The 25,358-nt window shown below is 52.3% G+C and overlaps 1 protein-coding gene, 1 long non-coding RNA gene and 1 pseudogene across 8 annotated transcripts in view; 1 reads left to right on the top strand and 2 right to left on the bottom strand.

Annotated features, from left to right (window-relative positions):
* Positions 1 to 820: 820 nt before the first annotated feature.
* Positions 821 to 11,628, bottom strand: LOC105300671. 6 transcript variants are annotated; one of them, XR_002783471.1, is made up of 5 exons: positions 8,594 to 9,052; positions 6,680 to 6,765; positions 5,432 to 5,623; positions 3,986 to 4,757; positions 821 to 1,586 (listed from the first exon to the last, which is right to left on the bottom strand). It is a non-coding gene; the product is annotated as an uncharacterized LOC105300671 (long non-coding RNA). The 6 variants fall into 6 exon arrangements; XR_002783469.1 differs by lacking the exon at positions 6,680 to 6,765 and adding an exon at positions 6,520 to 6,622; XR_002783470.1 differs by lacking the exons at positions 6,680 to 6,765; positions 8,594 to 9,052 and adding an exon at positions 9,063 to 11,628.
* LOC111747304 lies at positions 7,024 to 7,142 on the top strand (annotated as a pseudogene).
* A 7,964-nt stretch (positions 11,629 to 19,592) lies between the features above and the next one.
* The window catches only part of NUAK2 (NUAK family kinase 2), a 10,065-nt gene continuing 4,299 nt past the window's right edge, over positions 19,593 to 25,358 (bottom strand). Inside the window, exons 3-6 of one of the 2 annotated variants that reach the window (XM_023538276.1) lie at positions 25,000 to 25,065; positions 23,071 to 23,190; positions 22,400 to 22,532; positions 19,593 to 21,725 (exon numbers count right to left, since the gene is read on the bottom strand). In XM_023538276.1, coding sequence (XP_023394044.1) covers positions 20,674 to 21,725; positions 22,400 to 22,532; positions 23,071 to 23,190; positions 25,000 to 25,065 — 1,371 coding nt within the window. In that variant the 3' untranslated portion in view covers positions 19,593 to 20,673. The remainder of the gene's footprint in view (positions 21,726 to 22,399; positions 22,533 to 23,070; positions 23,191 to 24,999; positions 25,066 to 25,358) is intronic. The other variant, XM_011372994.2, reaches the window with a different exon arrangement.

Below are 25,358 nucleotides of genomic sequence, written 5' to 3'. Positions count from 1 at the left end.
GCAGAGAGAGGTCAGCGCCTGTCCCCTCTCTGAAGCCAGGGCTTGTTCTTGGCTGTCAGGCACTTCCATACCATTTAGCCTCTGGACAATCCTGGCTGGGAGACGTAGGACAAAGCCACTCGGCCCCTCTTTCAAGCAGCCTGAGCCAGGGTTGGAGAAGTAAAGCCTCTCTTTTATACGTCTATTTATTTTGTATGTGTGCATTTGCGTGCAGGTTGTTTGTTGCTTAATTTTTTTAAGGCTCTGGAGTGTCGTGTATGGTTTTTCTTCACATCCCAGCCTCCTCCATGGGCACTTCGAATAAGAGAGGAGACTTCTTGGAAAAAGAGAGAGAAATGCCCTAGAACGGGGAGGGCAGTGGCTGCCAGCTGTTGTGGACCTTCCCGAGAAATAAACATCCTCTAAATTTTCAAACTGTCATCTCTAGTGTTGGTTGATTAGGCTGTCTCTATGGAAACCACCGAGTCTCTTCCCCACAGAGTCTCTTCCCCACACTCAAACATTCTGGATAACACAGACTGTTGGCCTGAGGCCTTCTTCCTCCAGGAACCAACAATGAACAAGGCGTCATCTCCCCACCCCATCCAGACCTCCTAGAGCGCTTTCCCTCAGGAGAGGAAGGGCGAGAGATTTCCGTAGCTTGGAGAAGATAAGCAGCTGGAGGCCTGGCCAACAGCAGTCATACCCAGGTATGGCCACAAGAGGGCAGCAGAATCCTTACTCAACGCTTTCTCCGGGGCGCTCCTCGGGCCTCTGTTGGCGTTAGCTTGGCCTTATCAATGCCGTCCAGCCAGAGCAGAGATCACCTGTTCACCAGGAGCTGGAGTGTGGCCTTGAGCATAGAGGCAAGGCCTTCAGGGTCTGCTCTGTAGCTGCATGGCTGCTTCTCTCGCCCCTAGCAGTTAAGGGCACCCACAGAAGTCATTGGACTCCCAGCAGCAGCCCTGTGGGAGATTGGGGGTGGGGGGGTCACTCGAGTCTCCTTACTGGGAAAAGGAGATGCTGGCCTCCAGCATCATGGAAGCAGGAGGGCGTGGGTAAAGGACACACCCAGAGTCTTGGCCCATAATGAGTGTACCTATGACCAACTGCCAGCTTCTCTCGGGGCCTCTATTTCCACATCTAATATGGGATGGATGTAGTAGCTGCTAATTTCAAAGGGCTCTGACATTCTGTGGTTTATAGGTCTGAGAAGTCAATATTTAGCTGTCTCCATGAACTTGGGCTTGAGGGTCCTCCGGGAGTCTGGGACCAGGCCCTAGTGAGATCAGAGAAGGTGCTACGCTGGTACCTTGAGGAGGGCGACATTGACAGTCATCTTTACCTTCTGTAACCATGGCGGAGTTTCACCAGGTGACCTTAAGGGTCCTTCCAACAGTGTTGTTCTAGGGATCCGCACTACCCCTGTTCTCTTTCAGCCACATGTACACACCTCACTTGGCCCAGGCATCTGGGCCAGGAGCCCAGATTCCTGGGCCCCAGGTGGGGGGTGGCTGCTCCAGGCTGCAGACATTTCCCACATTCCTCCCCAAGGTCAGATGCCTTCCTTGCACCGGCTCTTAATGTCATGCCAACCGCAGTCCACACTGAAAAGGAAGAAGGAAGAGGGAGGGAGAGCAGCGGTCATTCTCAGCCCATCCTGAGGCTGTAAAACAAATAATCGAAGAAGAAGGGGAAGATCGGCTGTAGCTCCAGAGTCTTCTGCAAAAAGGACTAAATAGCACAGGTCCCACGTTTGCCTCATTGTGACAACGGAGCATCTAGTAAAGCCATGCCCTGACTGGGAGTTGGGTTTTGCTCCTCTAATGGTCACTGATGCTCCCTTGTTTGTGTCTGAGCCTCTCTTCCCTTTGTAAAAGGGGGATGAGTTGCCCCCATTGGACCTGCCTTCCTCTCCCGCCAGGGGTTCACAGGGTGGTCTCCTCTGTAGAGGACCACCATCCTTTAGACTTTAGGACCAATGGGCAGGCTTCTTCCTAGGGCATCTGTGCTGCTGGTCCTGCCCCATACCTAGAGGTTCAGAGGGCTCACCCAGGCCTGTGTATCCCACAGCCTCAGCCCGCCCAAGGTGGGGGCAGCGAGAAGTCATCTGTGTCTGGACTTGGTGCTTTACTGTTCAGTAGCACCTGGAGCCGGCACAGTTCCTGTGCCTGTGCAGAGCTGGCACTCCTTGCCAGTCTTGTGGAAACAGTGGAGCTGCAGCAGGTGCAGCCCGAACAAACACCAAAGTCTTCAGCACAGCAGACTGAGGAAGGTGACTTCACCCCATGCCGTCCAGGTTATACAGGTTACTCCAGGGTGATTCTGGGGTGGAGAGGGTGGGTGGGCAGGAGAAGCGACCCGGGGCTACAGTAGGAGAAGAGGGGAGCTGTTGCCAGGGCACCTGGAGGGATCCTAGTGGCAAGCTTAATTTCCACATCAGTGGCAAGGCCCCTAAGTGCGGTCTGAACCCCAATACTTAGAGCATGGGCTTTGGAGCTGGCAGACCTGGGCTCAAATCCCAGTGCTGCCCTCACCTTAGACCAGATTCCAATTGCTCTCACATCAGTCTCCTTATCTACCAATAGGAAAGCAAATGACACCTGGTTCACTGGTTTGGGGGGCAGGAGAGAGGACATCCTGCGGAGACTTAAGCACAGTGCCTAGAATCTGATAAGGGACTAACCCAGGGCAGTTATGACCAGTCTTGCTTCCTGGGCTCAGGGGCATGTTTGAGAGAAGGGAAAAGAAAATATCTTCTCAGCCAAGAATTGCTCAGAGAAGTCTAAGCAGACCCTGCAGAAGCACTTAGGCTGAGGCCGACAGAGGGAGTCTCGGCCTCCAACACCTGATGTCCCAGTGGAGGCCCTCGTGGCTCCCCTTCCCCAGAAGAGCTCGCTTATTCCAGAGGCCTTGCCTCTGTCTCAGACATAAGGAGTCCCAGCCCCAGCTTGAGAGGGGACTGATGAGGCCTGCCTGGCCCAGGCAGCTGCCTGCACACTTGTGCTGCATGTAGATCAGTGTGTGGGGTCCACCCTTCTCCAGAAAGGGCCTCTGTGGCCTCGGCAACCAGCATCAAGAAGCTTGAATTTGAGCCACTGAGACTCAGCCACTCACTGGCTGTGAGGTCACGGACCTCAGTTTCCTCATCTGAAACGTGATAATAATGCCCATGCTACCCAAGCGGCAGGCCACTCCTGAGGCTCAGGTGTCAGATGTGGCTGCCTGCCCCCTGCGACCCTCAGATCTCTCCCTAGGAGTCATACCAGTCAGGGTACTGCTGGGCCATCTGGAGCCCCCAGGGAGGGCTCTGACCTGTTCTTGGCCTGAAAGTTTACAGCCAACCTTCAGACGGAGATGGAAGGAGGGAGCTTGGCCCTGCCAGGCATGCTAGGATGGCAGTGAGGAGGAAGGAAAGGCTGGGACTTGCCCCTGCACATCCAGACCCACCGGCAGGACCTGAGTCACCCAGCCAGCCAGAAGGGCGGTCCAGACTGCTGTCTCTCACACTTGGGTCCTCCGGGAGAGCTCTCCCTCCCCAGCAGCGGATTGCTACCTTTGGCCAACTGCCTAGATGAAGTGGCCTGGGCCCCGTGGAGCTGGACAGGCTACCTCTGCCATGTTCCTGCTTCCAGGCGGCCACCCACCAAGATGAATCTACTTCCAAAAGCACCCAGAGGACATTCCACAAGCTCCGCTGCTACTCAACCTCCCACCTATAGGTTCTTTCGTTGCCTTACTTTGGTTGTCTTGGCAATTTCAGCTCACTGGGAATAAAACTAAAGTAAACACTTTCGGAAGATGCGAATCTCTGGGCTCTGGGCTCTGATCTCCTACAGAAGGCTGAGTTCTCTCAGGGTCACTCCCCTGGGTGTCCAGCTCCAGGTAAGAAACCACCTCTTTCCACCCGGAGCTCAGTCCCCTTGTTCTTTTACTAGTGGAGAGGATTTCCCATGAAATTGGGCATTGACTGACCTCGTGCAAGAGACAAGTCACGAACACACACCTGTTATGTGTCTCTGGTTGCTCTTCTCCCCCTCGTCTTCTCGGCCAGGTGAGGCCAGGCCAGGCCAAGGATGGGAAGCCCTGAGATGGCAACGTGGCTGCTGAGGAAGAAGGGGCTGAGGATGGGTCCCGTTCCTTCCTTTCTGTTCCCACCTCTCCTGATTTTAGTGTTCTCATCGGAGTTGGCAGCCTGGAGTCCAGGGGTATGACCTCCAAACGACCCAGCCTTAGGTTCAAATAAATGCTAGAAACATGGTTTGGAGCACTTGCTCTGTGCCAGGCACTGGGGACACAGAGAAAAGCAAGACACGGTCCGTGGTCCTCAGGGAGCTTGCAGGGCAGTGGGTGCACGCGCACGCGCACGCGCACGCACACACACACCTCTAATACAGATGCAAGCAGAGATACATACTGCGATAGGCTGAGGTGGGAAGTCGGGGAGGGAGAACTTTATTCTGATGAGGAGCTTTGGGGGGTGGCTCAGCGCACTGGGGAGGGGGCGTAGCTCAGAGGCAAGGACAGAGAATGTCCCTTTGTCGGGAATGATTTTGGTCAGGTCTGGGTTTGCGGATGGCGTCCAAGTTATCAGTCTCAGGTGAGACTGAGAGAACATGTGGTCATTTAGGGGAAGGGGCTTCTGAGTCTTCTTCAATGAGAAGCTGGAATGAAGACATCTTTCAGAGAGGAAAGGAGACCTCCGCCCCAAGACTTCTGGACCTCGGGCGCTTCGGAGGGGTCGTTTGTGCTTGGAGCAAAAGGGAAGGTGAGGGGAACTTTGGGAGAAAAGCGAAAGAAAAAGCGTTGGCTAAGGCTCCACGTGCTGCGAGACACTGAGCAGGCCGTGTATTCCCTCGGGACCTCAGTGTCCCCCTCCACACGAATGGAGAATTAAGATGGAGAGACTGACAAGGCTAGCGGGTCTCTGGAAAGGTCTGAGAAGATGTCTCTGCATGCAGCTCCCAGCGTTGTGGTGAGGCCTGTGAGCAGCGCTGCCGACAGAGGAACGGGCTGGGACCCGAGTTCTAACCACAGGAGGGGCCCCGCTGCTGCACGCCCCGGCTGGGGGGCGGAGCCCAAGCGTCTGAGGTGAGTGAGCCAGGAGGTTGCTCGCCCTCTCACCTTCCCCCAGGGGCGGGGCTAGAGATGAAAGAGACACCCGGGTTGTCTTTTCTGCTTGGCAGCTGGAAGGTTAAAAAGGAAGAGGCTTCCACACAAAGCCATCTTCTGCTCAGGGATGATCCGAGGGTGTGGGAAGGCCTCGCTCTGGGCCGAAGTCATGACAAGATCAGTCCCTTTCTCTTTCCAGGACCTTTCAGCTAACGAATGCTTTTTGTGTGCACTAGTTCATTTTATCTTCACCCCAACCCTACAGGGTGGCTAGAAAGGTGTCATTTGACCCTTCACTATGGTGAGCAAACAGAGTCTCAGAAAGATGAGGGGAACTTACTTTTGGACAAAACTGGTGAATGGCAAGCCCAGGACAAACCCAGGCTTGTTGACAACGCCAGTGTCCATCATGGAAGCCTGACACCCGCAGTTCAGTTAACATCGCTTCTTCATGTACAAGTGCAGATTGGGTAAACCTTGAGCCATTCACATCTTAGTATGAATTAGTTTATCCCATATCTCTTTCTCTACTCTGCCAGAGAAAGAGAAGATTAGTGTTCATGGGGCTGAGGAGAAAACACTTTTAAAGAGGCAGAAAGGGAAGACAACACTTGCAAAAATTTCATCGACTTTCTACTTTTCCCCCCAAGTCTGGGTCCTTTAAACCACAGAACCTAACACCAACCCCAGAGGGGAAAGTTTTGGGGGGTCCAAAAGAACTATTCAGCCACCCGTTCACCAAAGCCATATGAACGTTCACTTTATGTAAGACATGGAGGATGCTGAGCTACGCTACACAAACCCTTTCTCTTTGAACACCTGAAATCTTATCCTGACAGACAGAGATAAAAACAAACAGGTAAATGACAATGCAGTTTAGTAAATGCTAAAATGGAGTTATGACCTAAGGAAGAGCGACCAATTGCCAGAGGGCAGCTGGATGGGCAAAGTTCTTCTGCTCTGTGACACATCCCTTGTCATGCATTTTTCGCCCATCCTGGTGCCTCATTAGGCTTCCAGCAGAAAGTGCTTTTTGCTCCCTCATGCACCTCTCTCTTGCCCAGCAGTGCTTGAGACACCTGGCCATGTCCAGTGGTCCCTCCCTGGGACCTCAGCAGCTAGGTGAAGGGCTGTGAGGCCTTTATGGAATCTTTGGCCAATACTCCCATTAGACAGATGAGGAAACTGAGGCCCAGAAAAGGGAGATGAGTTGCCCAAGTTCACTGTGATGAGATGATGGTGCTGTAGGAGGTATCCCCACCACGACACACACCCCTGGAGGGTGACCAAGGAGCCCCTGTGCTCTGAACATGGTAGGAGAAGTCAGGTGGGAGAAGGGGTGTGTGGGAAGGCAGGGAGGACCCTGACTCCACCGTGAGCAGAGCAAGCTGTGAAGCCAGGGAGGAGAGAGAAGGTGGGGGAAAGCACCTGTCAGGATAGGCTCAGATGGTGACAGGGCAGGAAGCTCATCCTAAGACCGAGAGTCATCATTCACAGTCTGTCTTATTGGACCTTTGCAAGTCCAGGCTATCTAAAATTAAATTTAAATTAGTCAAAATTAAATAAAATTAAAAATTTATTTTCTTACCTGGACTAGCCACATATGGTTGATGTCACCGTATTGGATGGCACCAATGGCATCATGGCAGAAGTTTCTGTTTGTATAGTGCTGCTCTAGATATGTTACATGTGCAATCTCATTTAAAAACTATTTTTCTGAGTATTTTTAATATATGTTTGTTGTAGAAAATTTAACAAGGGAACTCAAATCACAGGTGGTTCCTCCCCCATCTCCATTAGCAATTGACATAAGTCCTTCCAGTCTTATTCTTTCTTTAGAAGAAAATTCAAGGACATGGTTCCATAGTGTAGTGGTTCGCACGTCTGCTTTACACACAGAAGGTCCTGGGTTCGTGCACCAGTGGAGTCATGGTCTATGGCCATGGGACCCTGAACAAGCCCAGTCCCATCTGATCTTGGAAGCTAAGCAGGGTCGGGCCTGGTTAGTACTTGGATGGGAGACCACCTAGGAAGACCAAGTGCTGTAGGCACGAATAACAATAATAAATAAATAAATAATAAAAGAAAATTTAAAAAATGCACACTATAAAAAAATGCAGACAATATAAGGGCGTAAAGAGTCAACGTGCCATCCCTCAGGATGCACTGTCAGCAGTTTGGCGAATATTTGCCTTGAGTCTGGGTCTCCCTCAGCCAAGCAGCCACTTTAACCACAGAATCTCCATTTTACTGTCTTTGCCTTCAACTGCCTTCAAGACGTCCAGTCCCTCCCCTTCCACCAGGGCCTTGGGCAGCTGAAGGTCCTGAGGGTGGGTCCCTAAACTTAGCAGCCCTCTCAGGGGCCTCTGCTTTGGACCCTCTTTAGCACCCTCTGCCCGGAAGCCCCTCTCTCCCTTCCCTGCACACAGCCCTTTTCCCTCCTCCGCATCAGGCCCAGGGGAAGGGCACTGTGTCCTTTCCTCTCACTCAGCTGCTAACCCCGGGGGCGGAGACGATGGCAGAGTGGTCAGGAGCAGGGGTCTTGAGTCAGACAGCCACAGGTATTTAACCTCACTAGGTCTCTGTTTTCTCATCAGAAGAACTCAAGGTTTTGCTGTGAGAATTAAATGAGATAATAGGTATAAAATATTTTGCACATGGAGATGGTTATTGTCATTTTACAGATGAGAAAACAGGCTCAGAGAGCTCTAGGCACCTCTCTAGATTCCACCGGTAGAAGGTGGCAAGAACCAGGGTTCTGTCCCGTGTCTCTGAAGGCCATGCTGCTGCCCTCACAGGGTGACCCCTTTCTCAACCTTGCCCCCAAGCTCCAGGAGACCTTCATTCGGGTTCACTGAGAAAGGAAGAAGCAAGGGAGGCAGCAGCAGGAATGTAAGGCGGCCCCACCTTCAGCCTTGTCCCGAGTCGGAGGCTGGCAGGGACCTGGGAGGGCAACAGCCCCCTGCCGTAGGCCCTCCCTCCCCAGCTGCCCACTACAGATTGGGCACCCCTGCTGCATGTGTCTGCTCTCTGTGGGCCTCAGTTTCCCCACATGTGTAACAACCCTGACAGCCTATCATTCTGAGCTTCTCTGACCTCCAACCCCAGGAGGCATCAAGAACCCAGACTTAGGCTTGACTTGGGGCACGAGGGTGGCCCTGCCCCTCAGACCAGACAAGCCCCGCTGAGGGGCAGGGAGTCATTGACCCCGAGTTACCCCTATTCTCCCAGGCTCCCCTGGGCCCCTGAAATAGGGCCGGGTGCTTGACAGGCCTGCTAGGTGAGAGCAGGGCCGGAAGAAGGTTTAGGAAGGGTGTGGTGGGGAGGCTGTGCCGCTCAGGCCCAGGTGTGATCCCTAGAGAGGGGGCACGCCTGCCAGCTTCTCCTGCTGTGCCAGACAGGGCAGGGCAGCTCCTCCCACAGGCCAGGCCTCTGGGCTCTTAGCAAGGAATGAGCAGAGTCAGACACCCTCCCCCTCACCATCCATCTGATGCCAGCTTACCAGCCCTGCCTTGCTGGGTGGATGAGGAGCGCCAGACAGCCAAACCCCAACTGCCCTCAGATCTGTGCAAACAGGAGTGGGGAGCCTGTCCTCACAGGCCCAAGTGGCCAGAGGCCTTGTCTCCCGCAGCTGCCCTCCCCCAGAGGGAGCAGGAGCAGACAATGGCCATGGTGACTCATCAATGAGCCATCTTCCCATCTCTACCGCCTCTGACTGGCCCAAGACAGCCCGGCTTGTCTCCCAAGGGGGCTGGAGCCCTCCTTACCACCAGCTTCCTCTCTCAGCACCCAGCCTGGCTCCCTGCTCTGTGCATCATCAATCAGGGGCTATGGGTGGCGGGGTTTGGTTGCAGCAGATCCGGACGGTCAGAGCAGATGCCTTCATGAAAGCAGAGGCCACAGGGGCCCAGACAAGACCTGCAATTCCCTGTCCTGCTCCCTTTCCCCTTCGCAAGGCAACGTCCACTCACTGAGTCTCAAGGGAGGAGTTGTCATTGTCACTTCTTCATCTCCTTCCAGGATAAAGCTTATACCCTGCCTCAAAAGACCAACTATGTGGGGTACTGGGGAGCCTCAGTCCATTCGCTCCATGCGGGACAGAGCTCACTGCCAGGAAGTATTTCCCTTCGCTGAGTCACTATCTGCCTCCCTGCAGAAGGCACTAGGCAGCACTTCAAGAATTTAATGTCCCCTCCCAGTCCGCGTCTGCTCTATAATTCTTTGCTCCAACCCGAAGCCTCTCTGTTTTTCCAATCATTCCTCCTGAGACTGGTTTCAAAAACTTTTGACAGCTGGCCTGTGTCTGGAAACATTTCAGTTTATCCACGTTCTGGTAACGTGCTGTCTAGAACAGGGCACGGTGTTCCGGCCAGTGCCAGGCCAGCATGGAGAGTGGTACCGAAATATCATGTCCTAGACTCTGGCACGATGCAGATGTCATGAGCTCTTGTGTCGCTGGCCTGCAGGGAACTTGGGGCCAGGGAGCATGTCCTTGGCGTGGTGCTGTTGAACGTCCATGTCGAATTGGTAGACATGGGTCACCCCAGCCTGTGTGACTGCTGCTCCGAGGATTCGGAATACCCTGGCAGATGACGGCACATGGGAGGAGCCCCAAGGCTCAGGCAGTGTCTCTTAGCAGGTTTTCACGCATGAAGTACCTTGAGGATCTGATGAAAAACTCCATTTTCTTCTCAGAAAAATGCACCTGCTCAAAAGTTCTGCAAATGACTCCAGGACTTCCTGTAGACCATTCTGGACCCTAGGTTAGGAATCCCCATCTGGAAACCGATGCCTGAAAAATAAATTCTGAGACAGCCTCCCTGTTCAAACTGTGGGACCCAAGGCAAAGTCAAAGTAACAACCTCTCAGACCAGTGCTGCGCTTGACAGCTTGCAAAGCATGTTTGGCTACGTCGCCTAAGACAGACCCTAGGATATGGATTATAATTGAACAGATAGGAGGTCAAGGTCCAGACAGGTACAGTGACTTGCCCAAGGTCACACAGCCAGTTTAGGCAGAGTCACACCAGACTCTCCTACCCACATGGGGTCTCAGAGAAACCCAACACCATCTGCTCGCTGGTAGGGAAGTTACAGTGGGGAATTGGCTGCGCTCAGCCACTGGGGAGACTGGTCCTGCTGCTGCTCCACGGAGGTACGTCCAGCCTGGCCTCTGTGGTGAGCTGTGGTTCTGGCAGCCTCCCTCTTGGCCAAGGCAGAGAAGGGCCAGGCTGTCAGGCTGCGCTTTGTGGGAGAGGAGGAATAAGGTCAGAAACCAGGCCTAGTGCCTGAACCCCAGGAACCCAGGGAACAGAGAAAAAACCCTTGGCCCCTTCCTCTCCCAAGAGTGCAGACGCCTCTCGTGGCAGCAGCGTAAGCCCAGAATAAAATATGGCTGGAGAGGGGGCAGAAGTCAGGATACAGAGTGTATCTGGGAGTATGAGGTTTACATACGGTCACCAGACTTGACGATCTGAAGTCAGTGTTTAAGTTTCCAAGAAATTCTGGTTTCCTAAAACCCCTCTACTTGACCCAGAAAAGTTCTTAGCCTACAAGGCCCAGCCCACTTCCCCATGAAGCTTTCCTCCAGTGCCCTGCAGCCGAGGGGCCTTGCTCCCTCCACAGGGCCTGTGTTCAGACCCCACGCAGGCACTGTCCGGTTATTATCTGACCCCTGTGTGTCCTTAGCAGGCTGCAGCTCTGGACTCAATATCTCACCCTGGCCTCTGGCAAGAGGGGCTCAACCCATGTTTGTTCGGTAAGCTCCAGACACTAGAAATGATGGACTGTCTTTGCCTCACTTGTTCAGTGACTTCAAGCTGGGTCCAAAACCATGGTCAAAGACACCTAGCCTCCCTCACTGCCTCTCCTTCACTAGAAGTCAATAGTGGCCTTTAGAAACCCTCCGAAGAAGCATCTAACAGCTTTTCCCAGGCTCTGACAGGTGAGGGAGAAGTTTCAGGAAACTGTCCTTTTTGACTTTCTCCCAATCTGATTACTATTCTTTGTTCTAAACAGTTGGCAAAAAATGGGCGGAAAAGAGCTCTGGGGCTTGGAATGTTGCTCTGTGGGCAGCTGGGTGATTTTGCGTCCTCCGTCCTCCGTTGGTTTGCAGCCTGAGCCAGGGCTGGGGAGTCACTGAGGGAGGGGCTCAGGTGTGCAGTCGGTGGGTTGCTGCTCGGGCCTTCAATTATTCACTCTCATCACAATAAATTCATGAATTCATATTGCTTTTGCGCATCTTTCTTTTCCACTGGACTTCCAGGCTCTGGAGAGCAGGAACCACATTTTACTCAACTCAGGATCCCCAGGTACAATGCCAAATACACAGTAGGTGTTCAATACATGTTAAAGAAATAAGCATGCACTGCGGCCTCCCTGCCAGTCTTATTCCTGGGCCACCCCTGCTTCTCTTAATGGAAAGAGATTCTTAGAGCTTCCCACGCTGATGGAAGGGGGATGGCCTTTCTCCTATAGGCGGCTCCTGAGGCCAGTTCTTTGTCACTATTTATTTCCAGCCCCAACTGTGCTTCTTAGATTTTCTGCCACCTGGCCTGTAGAAGGCCTGACCTCCCCCGCCAAGCTGTGGATTTGCGCAGCCCCACCCAGATGACTTGATTCACCCCCCCCCCCGCCTCCTGACAGCCCCCCCCCAACCACAACTATTTTTAGCAGAACCTCGAGTTTTTGACATCCTCCCTCGCCTCCACCCTTCACCCACTGGTATCACTTCCACCTTTTAATAACAACAACACCGAGGATGATGTGTTTCATTTTCCTCTTCTTTTGCTCATCTCTGGCTGTCTGGGTTTCTTGGAGGGTGAGTGACTCTCGGGCCCCGGTCAGGGAAGAGGTTTGCTCCCCCAGCTGTAACCTGGAGCCCCACGCACTTGGAGGTCCTCAGACTCACTTTTCTTAAGGCTGTCCGAGACAGGGAGTTCTCCACCCTTTCTTGGGTCAGAACCCCGAGGTCTTACGCAAGTTCCTCAATCTCAGCTACATCTTTCCTGCTCTCACGGTTGCCAGATCTAGTAATAACAATTCGGAACACCCATTTAAATTTGAATTTCTGATAAACGACAATTTTTTAGCTCAGCATGTCCTACACTGTTACACTAAAAGTTATTCATTCTTTATCTGAAACTCACATTTAAATGACTATCCTGTATTTTATCTGGCAACTCTACCTGCTGTATTTCCTCTCACCAGAGCAGCGATTTTCAGATGTTTTGGTCTCAGGATCCCTTGACACTCTTAAAAATTAGTGTGGACACTCGATGAGCTTTCATGCGGGCGAGTTGATGGTTGGCATGTTAGAAATTAAAACAGAAATTTAAAAAATTATTCATTCACTTCGAAGTAACGGTTTTTAAAAAGTAACAATAATAACTCGTTATATGTTTATATAAACAGAACATTTTAGTGAAAAAGAATTAGATTTCCCAAAACAAAAATAATTAATGAGAAGAGTGGCATTGTTCTATATTTTTTGCAAATGTCTTTAAGTATGGCTTAATGAAAGAGAGCTAGATTCTTTCAAAAAATTTTTTTTTAATTTTAAACTGTGATAAAAATACATTGACATAAGGTCTACCACTGTAACCATTTTTAAGTATACAATTCAATAGTGTTAAGTATATTCGCATTGTTGGATTCTTAGATCTCCTTTAGCATTCAATCTATTGCAATATCACACACCATGAAGCCCCCGGAAAATTCTACCATACACTCATGAGAGAATGAAAATGAAAAAGGCAAATGATGTTTTCACATTGTTAGTAAAACAGTTTTGACCTGTATAGCCTCTGAAAAGATTTGGGGAACCCCAGGGGGGGTGTCCCTGGACCACACTTTGAGAACCAATGCTCTAGCACAGCGCCAGAGACTTCGGCATGAGCTCCTCTGCCTCTTAAATTAACTCGGGGTGGGGATGGTATGACGTCGCACACATAATTTATTGTGATTCTAAGCTCATTCTTAACTGAGATTAGTAGGAGTGGGAGGCTGGATCTTGCCGAGCACCTTTGTAGGGATGGAAAAATGGGTTTCTAAAGACTCTGACCCAAGTGGTCTGGGTGTGGGACACAGGTTGTGAAGTGGACCAAACTCTGCCTCATCTTGAGGTTTTATGGGGCATCTGAAGAAGGCACGCCCCTCCAGGCAGGGAGAAAAGAATAAATAAGCCTGGTGGAAGCTCTAGCTCCTTGGGAATAGGGTCAGCAAGCCAGTCGCTTGTTGTCCCCCCACCCTCCCAACCATGGCTGACAAGAGAGAAAGCTGACCAACTCCATCCTTCATTCCTACCTAGTGTATATCTGCTCATTCTGATGCTTGCTATCATTTCCCACGATGGGAGCAAGTCTGACATTGGCTATGAGGAAGGACAGCTGGACTCCCGCGTTTCAGGTGAGTGGCCTAAAGTGAGATCCTGTTTCAGGGCCTAGACGCCTAGAACCCCCAGGCAGGCAGTCATATCCCTTTACTGACCAATGCAGTGACCAAAGAGTGGGGACCCAAAACTGCCAGTGGTCTATCCCACCTTTATGCCAGAGGTCCCATTACAACCCAGCCCAATGGGACTTGAGCGTCTCACACATTCTCTGTACCAGACACTCTAGTACACTCACCTCTGTGCTGTTTACAGTCATCCTGTAGGTGTTAGTTCATAGCTTCGACTTTATCATATATAAATATCTTGAGGGAGGGGACCATACTTTATTGCTTCTATATTTTTCATGGTACCTGGAACAACAGTGAGGTCTCAGTACATGTTGACAGTTTATTAGGGGAAGGGTTTTCATTGATTTAACTATCAGATTCCCTTTTATATGGGGCGGGGGCCGGGAAGGCAGGTGGAGGCCCTTCACTAAACATTTATCCAGCACCTACTCTCATTCCTTAGGTTTTCTTTGGTGATGCATTGCTTACAAAGCATGTTCACGCGTCATCTCATTTAATCCCTGCAGCAACATGACTGGTGTGAGCGGACTGTGAAAGTGACCCTCTAAGTAATTGCTCTACTCAAAGAATGTGCTGAATAAGCCAGGGAGGTTGTCTCTGTGGCACCAGTTATGCGTGTGGGGTGCTCTCCAGAGCTGTGCCGGGGGAGTGTGTCCTGAACTCAGCTACCTGGTGCATTCTGGCAGAGGAGAGCCCGGCACGCCATGAAGACCATTCAGCTAGCTCTCCTTGCCCAGCTTGCACGCTCTGAATAACCTTCCCACTGAACTTGAGCTTTCCCATGTATGCAATTGCCAACAGTGAACAAGCTCATTAGCAAACCCAAGTCTCTGGTTGGTTTGACAGCAGTTATGTTTTTCATAATAAATCAATGAATGGGCATTCCGACTGTATCAGTTCACCTCCTGGAGCTCCGTGACTCTGCCCTGGAGTCTCCTAAGCCTGTGGGAAGTAAGGTTTCTGAGCGGCAAAGTGAGGCCTGGACTCTGAATTGTGAAAAGATCTCATGGGAAATCTGGCTACCATACGAGGCTCTGTCAAAGGGCTTGTCTGCTCTCCCCAGGTACCACCTGGCGTTTCCAATGGCTTTTCCATTTACAGAGAAGTGGGACCTGGGCTTGCAGGTTCTTTAGCAGAGGCAGGATCCACGCCAGTGGCTGGCCTGCTGCTACCAGCCAGGGACCTGCCTGCTGGACACGACAATGATCAGGGTCAGGGATTAGGAAGACAGAGACTCTGCAGGCCAGGCCATGAGATTCACAGTCCAGCTAGGGAGGCTGTGAAAAGTCATCACGCCCTGTCCTCAGCTTCCAGGTGGGGCACGAGGTCAGTCCTGCCGTGTCGATGAGTGCCCCACAGTCCAGAGCCCAGGTCAGTGCAGCCTGGAGCTGGCATTCTCATCGTGAGGAGAAAGTGGTGCAGAGAAGGGAGGAGGTGGTGCTGGCGGGCCCCCACCTTGAAAGGCAGAGCCCCACACTTCCATGCGGAAATGGGGTTTTGGCCTCTTAGGCTGGGAAAATCCTAGCAGGCAGTGTCTGTTTATCACGGAAGCTGAGTCAGACTGACCTTATCTCCTAAAAAGCTCTGCTGTTTTTAGAATTCCAGTGGTCAAAGCTAGTCCCACTGCCTTCCTTTCCTCTGGGGAATTCCTTTGACTGAGGGGACAGAGGGGAGAGACTGGCCTTTTCCAAGAGACTGAAACCTGAAATCTGAGTTTTTGCCCATTTATGGACTTGACGCCCCTCCCCCACCCTAGGATGACTCATTCCCCAGCATGACCTAACAGCCCCCCACCCTTCCCCAGAGAAGACAGGGCGGAATTGAGAAGGTGGGATTAGCTCTGGGAGAGGGTTGGAGGCTGGAGAAAGAGACAACTGATAAGCATGGGGAATCCCTTTTGAGGCAGGGCTCTGGAGCCAAGAGGTAAAATGAGAGAGAGAGAGAGAGAGAAGGAGAGATAAAAGATCCGTATCCAGACAGAGAGAGAGGGAGATGAAAGATTTTTATCTAGAGAGAGAAAGATAAAAGATCTGTACTGAGAGAGAGACAGAGAGAGAGAGAAGGATCTGTATCCCAGAGCGAAACTGCCTGGCTGGTGGCCTGAAATTCCTTTAAGGGCAGCAGCTCCTTAGTGGTAAGTTAGGGTTAAAGGCCCTCACCTGAGTAAGTTCTTAAAGGTCAGTGTGATCAGGGCCACTTGCCAAGTTTCTTAAAATGCAGATTCCCGAGAGCACTCTAGCTCCCCAGGGAGCTGAGGCAGGGAGTTCTGAGACACAGGAAAAGGACCAGGATTTGGAGAGCCAGCTCATCCTCTGGGGACCTCAGCTGTATGAGACAACTCCCAGACCCTCTGCCATTGTCAGAGGCAGAGCCCTGGCCCAAGCATGACATTTCTAATGTTCTTATAAAATCTGTGAAAGCCTTTAAAGATGTTCAGTCATGAAGTTTCAGAGTGGAGGGTCTTGAGAAGTCTTTTTAGCACCTACAGCCCCCCTTCCCTGCCCCCCCACCCCGCCCATACCGATGGGGAAACCGAATCTCAGGAAGGTTCAACAATACTTTCTTCCTTCCCTAAGAGAGCACTTCCTGGTCTTAGGAGGAGACCAATCCCAACCAGGCAAATCTGCCACCCCAGCTCAGCACCGCCCACCTTTGCCACTATCACACTTTCACAAGCAACTAATTGGCTAAGGAAATGACTGCTTTTCACATTCCTAGATGCTACACTCAGAAACTTCAGAGATCACCTCGTCTGCCTTGCCACCCAAAGCAAATTCCTTTTAGCAACAACTCCTCAGTATCTCCAACTTCCCCAGACTACAGAATACCTCTCATCGGTACCCAAGGCCTCAGTACTCCCAGCTTCCCACTCTGCCTGCAATCTCTCCCCATTTCAGCTAATGGGCACTCTATCCTTCAAGTCCTTCAGGCCAAAAATCACTGCGTTGACCTCCCTTCTCCCCAGCTCTTCTCAATAAGCTGCTAGAGAAAAATTTTTTTTCGATCAAAACCCACTTCACTCAGAATAAAAGGCATAGCCCATGTAACAGCTCACAGGCCGGTGTGCGTGTGTGAGCGTGCCACCCCTCACCTCTCTTGATTCTATCTCTGCTATTCCCTCCTTCGCACCCTCTGCTTCAGCCTCACGGACTGTTCTAGAGCTTGCCTGATCTGCTTCTACCTGAAGGTCTTTGTATTTCCTGTCCCCTCCACCCCAAATACCCCATCCCAGGTCTCCTAATATTTATGACCTGTTGACATACTATCTAATTTACTTATTTATTATACCTATTGCTTTGTCCATCTTCCTTCGCTAGAATGGAAGCCTTGTGAGAGTGGAGATGTGTGTCAGTTTTGTTCACGAATGTAACCCCAGAGCCTAGTGTATACCGTAGGTGTTTGGTAAATACTTACCGAAGGAATGAATAAACACATTATGTAGGTGACTGCCTTATAAGCTGAATACTGGATCTCAGTAGCCCCCACCCATCCATTGGTCTTGGTCCTGCTCTATTTCCTCTTTCAGAAGATCACCCCATCATATGTTATGTGGTCCCCCGCCACAGCCCCAGTCTCCTCTTCTGCTTAAAAATGCCTAGGCTCTTCAGCTAATCCTTCGTCCTGGGTCCATCAGGTTTTCAGTCCTCAAGAAATGCTCCAGCTGCCAGTCAGTCTTCAGATTCTGACTCGCTGAGCTGACCCATGGCGCTAACAGGGTGTGGGCATTGCGGCTTGCAGGGGACTGCTGCTCCCCACACATCTGAATCGCCCTTTCCCCTTCACTTGAGCCCGCTAGGAGGGCCTGAGGCAGCCTGGCTGGATGGGGCCAGGAAGAAGTGAAGGGGTCGTCCTGGTGTGGGGACAGGCCAACATGACATGGGGGTTTCCTTTTCTCAACACAGAGGAGCCTCAGTTCTACCCAGCGAGGGGGCTTCCACTCAGGGACAGCCTGGGTGGACTTGAGGAGATGGCTGAGGACTGGAGAGGATTCTGACCAAGATGTTTCTTGTCTTCGTTTCCAAAGGCCGTTTCCTGTCTTCCCAAGATGGCCCTGGTCTTGGTGTGGTTATTCACATTCCAGAAGCGCTCATGTGGCACTAAATATTCCTGGGGCTCCAGCATTCTTCCCCCAGGCCCAGCGTCATCTCTCCAGCCTGCTTCTGGAATGTTTCTGGTATGAAGCATCATGGCAGGTGAGGGGAAGGGCCATGCAGAGCGGAACCCTCAGGGGAGTCTAGGTCTCTTCAGGGCTGGGGTAATAGATATTCTCTTCCCACCCAGATTCGCCTTTCTTAGCAGGGTCCCCCCACATCGCCCCTCTGTCTGCATGCCCCTCCCGGGCCCTAGCTAATAAAAGTTTAAGCTAACAGACCACTAAGAGGACAGGGATGGATCTCAGGACCGAACGCCTTTTGAGCTCCTTTTCCTTCCTTCGCTAAAATGCCAATTTCTCCCGCCGGCTGCGATGGTGCTGGTGGGACAAGGCAGCGGCGGCTGTGGCCGCCCTCTGCTCCCTGCTCTTAGCCGAAGCTTCCCTTCTCCCCTCCTGCCACCCGCTTCAGCCTCTCCCTGCTCCCACTCACCCTCCTTTCCTCAGCTTTCTTTGGGGCTTGTAGAGATGAGGGGAAAGCATTTTTTTTGCAGAAGAAGTTGCTATTTTCTTGTGCCTCGAAAAGAACCTGGAATGTAATAGATGCTCAATAAATATTTGTAGTTCCATTCACGGATATTCTTTCTCCCAACTCTCCAACCTAATCCAGTTTAAATGAGCCCCCAACCCACCGTGCTAGGATTTGGCATCCCACAAACCTGGATTTGAGATCTGGTTTTCCCTGGCTAGCTAAGCAAGTTATGCAATGTTTTCGAGTCTGAATTTCTTCTGTAACGAGAATGATAAAAATTGTACCAAACTAATAAGGCTATTACGAGCATTAAATGAGGTAACGCACATAAAGTGCTTGATACATAAGCACTTAATTAATGGCAGCCTTTACTCTTATCTCCTAAGTTGCAATTCTTCTATTTCATCATCCATACTCCAACATTATCTGAACTGATGACAGTTTCTCTGTTGAATTTTACTTATTTTTATGCACGATACATTGCCATGCAGTCTGCAGCCTCCTTGAGGCTAAGATCTTATGTGTTGCAGCAGACATAGCAATTATCTCTGTCTTACACAGAGCTCGGCTCACAATAGAGCTGGATTCCTGAGTTGAATAGGACTAGCCAACTCCACAGCTGACCGCTATGCTTCTTGAGGGTAAAGACCCTCCCTTGTATTTTCCCGGGGTCCATACAGTCTAGCCAGAGCTCCAGCACTCAGTGGGACCCCCAAAATATCAGACCGAAATACCCCAGTTGTAGCCTGAGCACTTTGTTTGCTCTTGCAACTCGACCCCCGGGTTGGGCATTGGGGAGGAGTCTGCTTGAAGCCAGAGCCAGCCAGCCCGCCGCTCGCCTGCACTTTGTCCTTACTCTCCCTTTAATCCCAGCCCTAGGAGTGCAGTTTCTCAAAGGAGCAGGCCAGCGGGTGGGGAATGTTCTGCTGGGGGTTGAGGATGGCCTTCAAGGGGGGGCATTCCAAGCATTCTTTATTTCTCTAGGGGTCAGGCGTTGAGGGCGGAGCCGGAGCAGCTGCCCAGCACTGAGGAAAGGGAATTTCTTTGGAGGGAGAGAATAAAGGCGGTGGGGGTGTCTTCAAGCAGCAGGGGACAGAGCTGAATGGGGGATGGGTGGGAGAAGATGGATAGAAGGTTGGGGGCGGGGCTGTATAAACTGCCGAGCCCAGTTCTTCCTTTAGCGCCAAAGGCTGGAAAAGCAAACTGGGACCCCCAGCCCAGGGCTCTCCCACCTCTGTGCTAAAGAGGGCAGAAGTGCTGACGAAAGTAAAATGGGGAGCCTTTCGGAGCTAAGAGCTGGGTTTTTTGTTGTTGTGTTTTGTTTTTGTTAAGCAGGTTCTCTATTTCCCACCTCCTGGAGGTGTTAAGAGAAGCCTCAAAGACCTGCGCCCCACCTCCTCAAACAGAACAACAGACGCTATTTTCAATCACTGTTCTGGTTTTTAATGGGGTGGTTCTTTCTGGTCACAGAGAAAGGAAGATGGACCATCAGGTAGACAGAGTCAGGGAGTGGATGAGGGAGCCAGAGACCCCCTCTGAATAGTGCAACAGGACATGTGGATTCATAAAAGGTCCCCCTCCCCCATGATCAGTGGGGAATCATTGCAAAAATATCTCTGTATACAAAAGTTAGATATCATAGTTGACTTTCCAGAACATAGTATTCACATTATTGAAAACAGTAAGATTCACTTTTTTAAAAACACAGAGCTGAAAACATAAATAGGACATTTTAGGGTCCCAAAAGCCCAGAGAAATGGACACAACCATTCTCAGTAGCAGGAGCAGCTTGGAGGCCAGAGAAGTTCAGAGTCTTTGAGGTTCAAGGTGGGGGTCTGGGCCCCTTGAGATGAAGTCCAATAGCAGCCTGAGCCTTTTCAAGTCTTTTAGATTCATAGCAGCAACTCCAGGAGGCTTGGGCCAGGTTTGGAGGATGGGAAAGGAGAGGGAACCTTTGAAGAAACAGAGGTTGTGTTCTCTTACTGCTGGGAGAAATAAGGGACACATTCTAGGAGCGCGTTCCCAGGATGCCCTGGGCACATGAGGTGGTTCCACATTCCAGTTTCGGTGCCTGGCGGGGATGGGAATGTGTATGAGAAGAGTTTCCATCCCTCCCTTGGCAGGAAGGCACCGTGCACAGAACGTACTCATCGCAATGAGGGAGACGGGTACTGGTACGAGTGCTCTTTCCAGATTTCTGTGGTCCTACCACGTGTACACGAAACAGAAAACCTGGACTTGGCCATGGGCTTTCCCCTCTACTTCCCTACTCTTTTCCCCTCTACTATCTTCTTAGTTTGACAGGGCTGAGACACTGAACCCTCAATACATTTCGCTTGCTCATTTCCCACATCTGGCACACCCCAGGGCTTAATTGCAAAACACCTCACCCTTCTGGGCTAGGATGCTGGTCCTGGGAGGCAGGGGAGAAAGCGGTCTCCCCTCAGGGTGTTTCTGGGCACATCTGAGAGCCTGCCCAGGTGGGGCGATGCCCCTCATCCTCAGCTGAGCTTTGAACAGATCCCTAGTGCCTGTCGGTAGGCCTCGGTTACCTCCTGGCAGTCCCCCAGGGAAAAGCAGCTCTCCCCTAGGGAGTCCTGCCGCCAGCGCCTCAGGCCCCTGCTTCGGGGGCCCTCTGCGGGGGGCTCTTCAAGCCCCATGAGGTTGTCCACAGACACACAGCCCCGCAGAGGGGGCTCGGGGAGCCAGTCGGGCAAGTCCAGCTGGTCAAAGGACTCAGAGGACAGAATGCTGTCCTCACTCACAGCCCCTGAGGGGCGGCTAGCCCGGGAAGCAGGGCAAGGTGAGGCCAGTTCATTCAAGGAGCCGAAGGCGGTGGGGGCTGCGAGTTCCAGCGTTGTGCGGGAGAACTTGCCGTTGTGTTTGAGGATGCCCTTGCGACGGAGCAGCAGCCCTGAGGCCTGCGGGGGCTTCTGCTCCACGGAGTCCTCACTCATAAACACGTCCCCTGCATCCAAGAGCTCCCCAGACTCGCTGGGCTCAGGAGAGGAGTAGTAGCCAGATTCCCGCTGCCGAGACTTCTTGAGGATGCCCTTCCTGGGGAGCAGGGGGGCAGGCTGTCCCGGGCTCGCAGGAACTTGGCTGAGAGCAGAGTCCTCCCTTGCCCACTCCGAAGAGGCAGATGCCTTCTTCTTGAGAATGCCCTTTGGTAGCTTGAGGTTGCCCTTGCTAGGGCGAGTGGAGGTGTCATCAGTCGGGTCCCCCTGGAGAGACTGGGCCATGTCATTCTCTTTGCGGGACTTCTTGAGTGAATGCTGGCGCTCTAGGCCGGAGACCACGTTCCCGCTTCCAGGCGTGTGCTGCTTGAAGAAGCTGCATACCTTGGCCCCGTTCTCCAGGAGGGGGCGGGAGGACCGCCGGAGCCAGTCAGCCATGGAGGCCCGGCCAGAGTCGCTGCCAGGGCGCCCTGCCTCCTGCTCTCCCACACAGGTGGCATAGCCCCAGTTAACCCACCAGTGACTGGCCACATCCTCCAAGGTGGCCCGGCGGGTGGGGTTCACCATTAACAGCCACCGGATCAGGCCACAGGCATCTGAAAGACAAAAGACAAGGAGCTTCAGATTGGCAGCCATGAGAACGGGAACCCACAGTCCCCTCTCACTGGCTTATCCCCACCTGTGCTAAGACACTGCTCACTTCTGTGTCAGATATGTCCACTCCCACCTAGGGCTATACGCATGCTCCAGCCAGGCCAGGTCCCAGGTTTCCTGCATGGACTTTGCTAATTTCCTCTTCCATTCCATGCCCCTCAGGACTCCGGCCACTTCATCATTAGCTTTGTTGTACGTTAGTGGGTATCTTCCTTCTCCCCACTGAAATGCAACCTCTGAGGGCGTGGACTATGCGCAAGGGTAAACCAAGGATGTCATACCCTTCTTGCCTTCTACTTTATAGGTAAAGGACAAAGAGATTTCTAAGGATAAGGACAAAGGCAGTAGGGAGTAAGATAACTATAGCAAAGGGACTCTAAGTCAGATCTTAGGAAGCGCTTTCCACATATAATCAAGCATGCCCACAAGGGAAGGAAAAGATATCCCCTCCATCCTCAGGTCACAGACACTGCAGGCAGACGTGACAGCAGATGGTGGCTGGAGGGCACTCTCATCCACGGGGGACTGTCCTCTTCACCCGACTGCCACTGTTTAACTCCTGCCTCAGGAATTCGCTTAGGACAGCCAGGCCTGGATGAGAACACCCCTCACTCACCGGAGGGTTTGGGAGGCTCCCGGTAGGCTCCGTTGCTGATCTGTTTCACCAGCGTCTTATGGTCCTGCCCGTCAAAGGGCATGGTGCCATGCACCAAGATGTAGAGGAGAACACCCAGGGACCAGCTGTCCACCTGCGAAAGGGAAGGGGGGATCAGCAAGGATGCCCACACGCCACAGGCTGGGGGGCTTCTGGCCTCACTTCCGTATCAGAAAAAAAGGGGTACACGCCGGAGAACTCAGAGGCCAGCTCATCTGAGAACCACCTTCCTCTGGTACCCAGGAGCAGAGCGGTGACGCTGCGGGAGGGACTGAGGCTCATGGGGGCAGGTGTTGTCAATCCTTTTGGGAGGGGTTGCCGCCAACACAAGAGCGGTGGCGAGGTCACCCCTGCGGGGCCAGGAGTGGGTGGCTGGCTCGGTGCCGGGGAAGGTGATGGCAACTAGGAAGGTGAGGGGCACAGAACTAGACTGAGAGTCAGGAGACTTAAGTTCTTGTTCTAGTTTTCCACTCTTGGCTAGAGGCCTGGCACTTCACTACCCTGGGAGGTAGCGAGGCTGAGCTATATGCTCTGAGAAAGGCAGTAACTAGGAAACCAGCCCGCCTATCTCACAGGAGCTAAAGTCATGGGAAACAGCTGAGGCGGGCCGGCAGCGGAGGGCAGACACTCACCTCTGGGCCCGTGTAGGGCTTCCCATTGACGATCTCTGGTGAGGCGTAGAGGGGGCTCCCGCAGAATGTCTGCAGGAACTTGCCTTGGTGGTAGAGGTTGGAGAGGCCAAAGTCAGCGATCTGCAGGAATGGGTCACACACAGTCATGCCAAGGCCTGGGTTTTCTGTAGCTCTCAGCCTGCCCCTCTCCAGGCCCCAGTAAGAGAAAGGGGTGCCCATGACCCCCACCGCTACATTGGGCACTGCCAACACAGCTCAGGCCCTGGAAGAAAGAGCCCTGCAGAGGTGTGTCAATGAAGAGCATCTAGGAAGAGGTGTGTGGGGGCTCCAGGGTCCTCACTGTTCCCAAGGCCCCTGTACTCATGTTGTACTCCACTCCAGCTGTGCGTTCTCCTGCCTATGCACATCCTCTCGATCCGGCAAGCCCACCTTCTCTGGGAAGCCCTCCATTGCCCTAAGACCTCTTTCTCCCACAAAGTCCTACAGTTTCCGGTGGCTCGCTGTAGCCCCACTCATCAGTTCTGTCTCTATATCAATATGTTCCCCATACTGACCTCCTACTGCCCCACCTCTCCTGCAGTTCCTAGCACAGGTGTGACCCATGCATGGGGCTCAGTGGGAAGGTCTAGCAGATGGAGGGCAAGAATCAACATCTGATGCCAGTGTCATGGTCCTCAGAAGCGAGCCTTTCCAGCACTGAATAATCACGCAAGGCTAGGCTGCCTCTCCTAGCAAAGGCTCATCTATGTCTACACCTGGGCGGGAACACAGGGTCAGCCCAGAATGGACGAGAAGCAATGATGAGGGCAGAACAAAGGTCATGATTGTGGTTATAACCCAGGAGAAGGAATCTATTATAGGAATCCTTGAGCCACCTGATACTGAAGCCTTGTGAAGCTGCAAGCCCATCTTCTTGCTCCCTAGAGAAACCCCATCCCGCCTATCCTCAGATAGAGGCTGAGGCTAGTACCTTGCCTGATCCTGACCTCTTCGCTCCCAGCAGAGGGTCTTATGTCCCCAGGGCAGGGCGGGGCTGTTTATGAAACTCTGGCTCCTTTGTTTATGGTTTTATTGGCCTCTTATCAAGCTGTTACCAGTTGAAGCCCATAATGAGGCAGATGATTGGTACGGATGGGAGAATTACTGCCTATCTGAGTTATGTGGGTTTATTGGTTCTGCCCCCAACCCCCATAGCATCAAAGCAAGCCCCACCTACTCTGGGAATTGGCTGGGAAAGGGGAATGAACTCAGTGCCAAGGCGCCTCAGGCAACTGGAGAAGAGGCTTTGTCCTCGATTCAAGAAGATTCTGAGAAGGGTCCAAGGGCAGTCAGAGCCCTCTCGGGCACCTTCAGGGGCCAGCCTGGCCCACTCCCCATTCCAGCTCAGAGATCTGAGTTTATTTCATCAACGTGCATTTCTCAGACCTAAATTTAACTACTTAGCATGGGAAGTCAGCAGCTGCAAGAAGCAGGAAGTGGGTGCTGGAAATCTTGGTCTTTGAGGAAAGGTGTCAAAGGTCTACCTAATTGAAGCAGAGTAAAGTGTTCACATGTGCGTGTGTACACGCAAGTGGGAAGAACTCAGGCCATGGCCCTCTCCCTGTCAGTCCCAAGGTTGTGAGCAAAAGCCAACCCTAGACCTTGACTCCTGTCAGCTTTGTGACATCAAGAGCGCTGGTGGAGGAGTCAAAAGACCTTGGTTCTAGCCCAGGCTCAGCCTCTAGCTAGCCATGGGACCTTGTGCAAGTCACCCCTTATCTTGAGGTCTCAGTTTTCCATACATACAATGAGATAGGAACCAACACGTAAGTCTGGGATTTGCTTGAATCCTCTGGAACCCCTTACGGGCTTAGAGAGACTTGGCTAGGGACGGTGCAGAAAGGCTGGGGAGAAGTGGGAGAGCGGCTGGAAATGAAAAGTGGGGCTCACCTTAATATTCCCACTGGCATCTAGGAGGATGTTCTCCAGCTTGAGGTCCCGGTGGACAACCCCATTCTGAAAGAGGGAGGGAGGAAGGTCAGAGGAAGGTCACCAGGGAGGAAAGGGCATGAGGGCCTAGTCCGGAAAGGGAGGTAAACACAAAGGGGACCGGGTTGGGGGAGCACAGGTAGGCTGGGAATGTCCATCTTTATTGGTACAAAGTATAAGAAATCACAGGCCCTTCCACCCTGGGCCAAGGGACTCAAAGCCAGACACCACATTCCCTAGGCTGAGAGTCCAGAATCGAGTCTTGCCTCTGCTTTGTCTCCCTGTGCTATCCCAGACGAGTCATGGAATCTCTCTGGCTC

Source organism: Pteropus vampyrus, unplaced genomic scaffold, assembly GCF_000151845.1.
Source record: "Pteropus vampyrus isolate Shadow unplaced genomic scaffold, Pvam_2.0 Scaffold217, whole genome shotgun sequence".
Classification (NCBI taxonomy): Eukaryota; Metazoa; Chordata; class Mammalia; order Chiroptera; family Pteropodidae; genus Pteropus; species Pteropus vampyrus.
Note: the sequence above shows the minus strand (reverse complement) of the source record. Positions and strands in the feature narration are given on the sequence as shown.